Here is a 6,565-nt window from a genome sequence, read left to right as displayed (position 1 = left end):
ACTTTAAGTAAGAGGCTTTTTTTTTTTTTTTTTTTTTTTTGCCACACCTGTAGCCTGCTGAAATTCCCAAGCCAGGGATTGAACCCACGCCACAGCAGGACCCTGGGCCACCTCTATGCCGGATCCTTAACCTTAGCAAAGCCAGACCATATGGACCCTTAACACACTGCACCACCAGGGAACTCCAAGTGAGAGGCATTTTAATCTCCATTTTACAGATGAGCAAAGTGAGGCTTGGAAAAATTCACTTGCTCTGGCACCAGCTGGTGATGGGGCGAAGCTCGGGTGAAGTGTGGGCCTGTGTGGGTCATAGCTGCTGTCTACTCAGGACATCTACTGCCTTTAAAAGGAGCTACTACTCTGATGCATAGGGGGTATTCCCAGTGTCGTTTCCGCAATCACTGCCTTTAGATTAGGAGTTCTTAATCTAGGGGCTATAGGACCTTACAGGATCCACAAATTGGTTTCAGGAGATCCTGAACCCGCTCAAATTGGGTGCAAAATTCAGCGTGTAGTTCACGAATTTTTCTGCGGAAAGGCTTCATTGTTTCCATCGGATTCTCAAAGAGATTAGGGACTCAAATAGAGGTTAAGAACTCTTGCAGTTGGATCCAAAGAGATTCCCCCCTACCCCCGCCCCCCCCGAAAACATTTCAAATGTCCAATAACCATGACTCAGGGAAGTGATACATCTGGGGGCAATAAAATCAGCTGCCAAATCCTGGACAGAAAGCAGGGTCCAAACTGCTTTTTGTAAAGTCATTGCAAAGAGGATATTTGCAAAGACTCACTGAATTGCATTTCTGCCTCAGCAGAATTGTTGGACATTTCCTATCTGTTTGTTTCAGGTATCTTTAGAAGAGAGTATAGTCACCTCTCGGTATCTGCATGGGTGACTGGTTCCAGGACCTCCTGCACATACCAAAATTTTCAGATGCTCAAGCGCCTTATAGAAAATGGTGTAGTATTTTGATACAACCTACACACATCCTTCTGTATACTTTAAATCATCTTTAGATTACCTTACAATACCAAGTACAATGTACATGCTGTGTGAATAGTAGCTGGTGCGCTGCAGGCAAATGCAAATTTTGCTTCTGGGAACTTTTTGGAATTTTTTTTTTTTTCTGGATATTTTCAATCAGAAATTGGCTGAGTCCATGGAGGCAGAACCTGTGGATCCAGAGGGTCGGCAGAATTTTTGACATATCTGATACACGATGAAAGAATATCAAGGTACATTTTAAGTTCAAGGCAAGGGCTGGCCTACAGCCTAAGCACAAAATTATGGCTGATGATTTTTAAGTGGACAAGTACCTTTTATTATCCTTATCAATGTTTTTGAGGGGGGCACCCCACAGCATACCTACACCTCATGGGATTCTTTAACCCACTGTGCTGGGCTGGGGATCAAACCTCCATCCTGATGCTGCAGACACCGCCAGTCTCATTGCGCTACAGTGGGAACCCCTTCTTTATCAACTTTTAGTGGAGTAGGGAGGAAGGATAGAAGATCCAGCAGCTACGTGACTGCGCTTATACTGAAAACGGTGCTGGAAAATGCATTTGCTTCCATGACTTTGCATAAGCTGTTCCCTCGGTCTGCAGTGCCCTTCCCCACTTCTTTGCCCAACAAACTTGAACCTAAACTTGCCTCTGAGGGTCTCGATCAAGTTCTTCGGGTGACTCTGCTAAGCTCGCCCCATCTCTTTTCTCCCAGGCAGAACTGTCTGGTAATCTACATTCTAGCCCTCTGTGCTATCTCCATCTCTTGTCTGTTTCATCCAATCAACAGAGCCTGGGAAATGCTGTCGCTTTGACTGATGTTCCTTGTCCCTAGCCACGTAGTAGGTGGCTGATGTTTTCTGATCAATAAGACACTGGCATTCATTTAGGAAGGTTCCTTCTTGTGAAGGCTGTGCTGCAAGACGCCATTAGGTGTAGCTAATTAAATGACAACAGCGGCTGTTTTCCTTTTTTATTGAAGCATGGTTGATTTACAATGTATTAATTTCTGCTGCACAGCAAAGTGGTTCAGTTATACACATATATATGTTCTTTTAAAAAATATTCCCTTCCATTATGGTTTATCATTGGATATTGAATGTAGTTCCTTGTGCCATACAGCAGGACCTTGTTTATCCATTCTAAATGTAATATCCTACATCTATTAACCCCAAAGTCCCAGTCTGTCCCCCTCCCACCCTTGGCAACCACAGTTCTGTTCTTTATGTCTCTGAATCTCTTTCTGTTCTGTAGAGAGGTTCATGTGTGCCATATTTTAGAGTCCACATATAAGTGACATTATACGTATCTTTCTCCTTCTGACGTCATTTAGCATGATAATGTCTAGCCACATCCATGTTGCTCTGAATGGCATGATTTTGTTCTTTTTCATGGCCCAGTAGTATTCCATTGTGCATATGTACCACGTCTTGTTGATGAATAAATGAAATGTAATTCAGTTACTTCCAGAAGCGGCCTGGGAAACAGTCAAGAAAAGGCTCAGACATCTAGGAAGGTAGGAAAACAATGAGGTTAAGAAATGCCAGGTTTTTAGGTCAGACTCCTTACACCTAAGGGGGTAAGAACAGGGGTCAGGACTCAGGTAAGCAGAGAAAGAGGTTTCGTTTGGTTGACAGAGAAAAGACTCCTTAAACATGGGAAAGAAGCAGAGGGAGAAAAACTGACGAGACCGAAAGAAGAATAGGATTATTCCAGGCATTCGAGGCTCGAAATGGGTTATTCAGAGCCAAGGACCCAGTGACAATCGCCTACAGAGAGAAAGCTGGATTCTGGAGGTACTGCTCTGTTGCTTAAACATAGCTCCTCTTCTTGGAAATCACTAGAAGCACTGAAATTCTGAGCTGCAAGGGCCATAGCAATGATCTAGGCCTGTCCTTTTATGTCACTGATAGAGGCTGGAAAAGGCAGCCTAGCATCTGGCCCAGGGGAGAGTCAGCCTGAGCTCAGCCAGAGCAGGTGGACATGTCAGGGGCTCTAAGAAGAGGGCTCTATTCAGAAGACCATGACCCCAAGCAAGGTCCCTGGCTGCCGGGGATGGGTGCAAGGGCTCAGAGCCTTAAGGCATTCAGAGACTTAGGTAGTCGTTCAAATACAATTTTGATAAACAAACCTAGCTTTTCCTCTCCGTAACAGGTTAACACGCAGAGGAGTTTGCCGGGGAAAGCGTCAAGAGATTTTAGTCCTACCCTGCAGCTCTGGGAGGAGGGGAGGTGTTAGCAGAAGGCAGAGAAACAGAGGCCCTAAAACTGCCTTTCGGTTTGTCTGGCTCAACTGTTTGCAGGGTGGATAACGACAAATATCTTATCTGCCTCTTTATCCCTATATCTCGCCTCCTGTTTACCCGTCTCTAGATGGCACTTCCTGCGACTCTGGCAACTTTGTTACGGGTCAACAGAGCGCACCAGTCGCCCAGAACACACCCAGGAGACTGTTTCTGGGAGAAGTCCTTGCCTTGAAATTGCGTTATCTAGAGGCTAAAACCAAACTGGGACTGCGTGCCTGTTCGTGCAAAGTGCTTGGTGTAGTAACAGGCCACAGTTTCACGTAAGCGCCCCTTCGACAGCTCTCAGGAGCTCCAGGCCTTGAGTGAGAGATCTAGAAAATCGATTCCGTTCTCTGGACCTCAACGTCGGCATCTGCAAACCGGCTCCCTCGGCGAAGACCGAGGACGACCGCCCGCGGGACCCGCCGTCCCTCCCGCCTCGAGCCGTGCGCTCGCTCCCAGTCGCCACGGCTCCACACACTGCACCGGGTTCCGCGGGCCTTCAGGGGACTCGCCCCGGCCGCGGGCCGCTGACCTCCTCCCTCCTCCTGCCTCGGGATCAGAAAGGTGCGGGAAAACCGGCTCCCGACTCCGCGCGCCGGAGACTGGGCGGGAGACGCAGCCGCGCGGCGCGGCCCGCCCCACCGTGCTCCGCGGGCGCGCGCACGCACGCAGGCGCGGGGGTGCACGGCCCGGCGGCGCGCAGGGCCGGGCCGGCCCGGCGGCGGGAGCGCGCGCGGCTCCGGGAGGCGGCGGCGGCGGCGGAAGCGGCGAGGGCGGCGGGCGTCCGGCTCAGAGGTGGTGTCGGCGGCGGCAGCAGCGGCTCTGTACTGGGCTCGGCTAGGAGCGAGCGAGGGTCGGGGGCGCCGGGTCGAGCGCCGATCCTCCAGCTCGACCATTCGCCAGTCGCCCAGACGCCTGGGCCGCGGAGTTTGTGTCCCGGCTCGGACCCCGGCGCCCAGCCCGGAGCCGTAACCTTGAGGCGGCGGCGGCGGGGCCGGGCCGGGCCGGGCCGGGGGGCGGCGGCGCTGGATCCGCGGCTGCCAGATCGTTGGCGGGAGATGTCGAACCCCGGAACGCGCAGGAACGGCTCCAGCATCAAGATCCGTCTGACAGGTACGGCCGGCGGGAGGGCCCCGCCGCCCCCCAGCGCCCACTCGCACCCCGCACGGCCCCTCGGCAGCCCCGGAATTTCCCGCAGAGCGTCCTGGGGAAGTGGCCCTCCCCCACGCCGGCCGTGGTCCCAGGACCTCGTCGCCCCCTTCGGCTAGTGCCCCTCATCTCCCTCCCGGCCCCGCCCCCTCGCTGCTCCCCGGCCCCGCCCCCTCGCTCTCCCCCCCCCCCCATCCGCTCTCTGGCTTCTCTCCCCCCCTCCACCTGCCCCCTCTCTTCTCCCCTCCTGGCCCCCCTCCGGTTCACTCCCTCCATCCTTCTCGCTCCCGCTCCCTGTTCTCCCCCAGGCCCCTCGCGTCCCCCTCCTGGCCCCGCCCCCTAGCTTCTCTGCTTTTGGACCCCCTCCGTTTTCATCCCCTGCATCCTCTTTTCGCTCCCCCTCCTCCTTCTTGCCCCTCGCTTTTCCCCTCCTGGCCCCGCCCCCCACTTCTCAACTCCCTCCTTCCCCTCAATTTCTTCCCTTTCCCCTCACCTGCCCCCTCTCTTTTCCCTTTTGGTTCCGCCCCCTGCTTCTCGTCTCCTTCCCACCCTCTGTCGCTTCCCAGTCTCTACCCCCACCTGCCCTCTCGCTTCTCCCCTCCCGGCCTTGCCTCCCGCTTCTCCCTCCTGGTCCCCCCCACCACCCCGCCCACCGACTTCTCACCCCTCCCCCATCAGCTCTCTCGCTTTCCTCTCTTTACCACCCCTCCCCACTTGCCCCCTCGCTTCTCCCCTCCTGGCCCCGCCCCCTCACTTTCCCCCTAAGCCCCGCCCCTCATTTTCTACCTAGTCCCGCCCTCGCTTATCTCCCAGCCCCGCCCCCTTGCCTCTGTCTCGCGCCTCCACCCTTTCCTTCAGCCTCGAATTCCTCAATCCTATCTCCTAGCTTCTCCTGGTCTTGTTCTCATTTCCCCTCTGGTCCAGACCTCTTCAGTCTGGTGCACTTCCTTTCTCTCTCCAACCAGGCCACTGTCTCCTCTTGACTGTGCCGCTTCCTTTTCTGCCCTGCACTTCGCCGTCACCCCCTCACCCCCCGACATCCTTAAACACCGCCAACCCCCGCCCCCCTCACGCACGCTCTGGAGGCTCCGGCGGCTGCACGAACGCAGGCTCCTTGATTCACTCTCTTTTAGTCTTCAATGAAATGCCCGTGTCTCCTAGGTGGCTCTGTAGTGCCACCTTCAAGGGTGAGCGCGAAGCTCTGCTCTGGGCCTGCGACGTGGTGGTTTGGATGCGCGTAGCTGGCAACCGTCTGGCGGGGCCCCTCGCTAGCAGGCTCCAGCGATCCTGGACCAGTTTGCATCCTCGTCGGCCCTTTCTCTCAGTACTCCACGGCTGCTGCCCGGTCTCCTGGGTTGAATTCCCACCTGAGGCCGAAATGTAATGCTGCAAATACAGTTCGGCTGGGGGACTTTCCAAACGTGCATATTTCCAGCTCTGGAAATGAAATAAAAAGTTCAGGCTAATCCCTGTCAGGGGTTTTCCCCTGGATTTTTTCTGTTCCGTGTCTGGTCTGATGATGACTCCAAAGTCATTCTGGTCAGATTCTTTCCAAAGGACAGTGAGCGTTTGGGATACTTCATGGCAAATGCATGGCCCTCAGTTATTGGTGAAATCCATGAAAACAACAATGGGTCATTTTTTCAAACTAAAATTTCCTTTGGGGGTTCTTAGTTGTTGCATGATCCATTTTTTTTTTTGTTTGTTTCCAGGAAAGGGAGATTCGGGGATTTTTGTTTCTGGAGAAATACTTCTTTCTTCCAGGGCTGGTAGGAAACGCTCACTACGTAGATACAGTATATACATTGTTATTTTTATAGTTACATAAAAACCACGTTTTTGACTTTGTAGTGCTTGTAAAACTTCAATTACTGACAACTTTAATTTGGTTCTCACTTACAATGTAATCTACAATTGACATCAGATTGGTTTCACTTTTCTGTTAAAAGCAGAAGTAACTGATTTTGTGAGTTTGGGTGGAAGCGTGATTAATGTTTTAGGAAGGACTAGGTTTTAATTACAACGTTTGTGTCAGGTGTAGATGTTTTCATCAAGCCTAGTTGGCAGGTCGGGACCTCCGCCTTTTTTTCCTGGAAGGGGTGTGGAGTGGGGGCTCTGTCCTTC

General features: G+C 52.8%; 1 protein-coding gene across 2 annotated transcripts in view; it reads left to right on the top strand.

Annotated features, from left to right (window-relative positions):
• Window positions 1-4,035: 4,035 nt before the first annotated feature.
• SMURF1 (SMAD specific E3 ubiquitin protein ligase 1) overlaps window positions 4,036-6,565 on the top strand; it is a 105,773-nt gene continuing 103,243 nt past the window's right edge. For both annotated transcript variants that reach the window (XM_047779544.1, XM_047779543.1), the window contains exon 1: window positions 4,036-4,405. In XM_047779544.1, the coding sequence (XP_047635500.1) occupies window positions 4,351-4,405 (55 nt within the window). In that variant the 5' untranslated portion in view covers window positions 4,036-4,350. The remainder of the gene's footprint in view (window positions 4,406-6,565) is intronic.

Source organism: Phacochoerus africanus, chromosome 5 (assembly GCF_016906955.1).
Source record: "Phacochoerus africanus isolate WHEZ1 chromosome 5, ROS_Pafr_v1, whole genome shotgun sequence".
NCBI lineage: Eukaryota > Metazoa > Chordata > Mammalia > Artiodactyla > Suidae > Phacochoerus > Phacochoerus africanus.
Note: the sequence above shows the minus strand (reverse complement) of the source record. Positions and strands in the feature narration are given on the sequence as shown.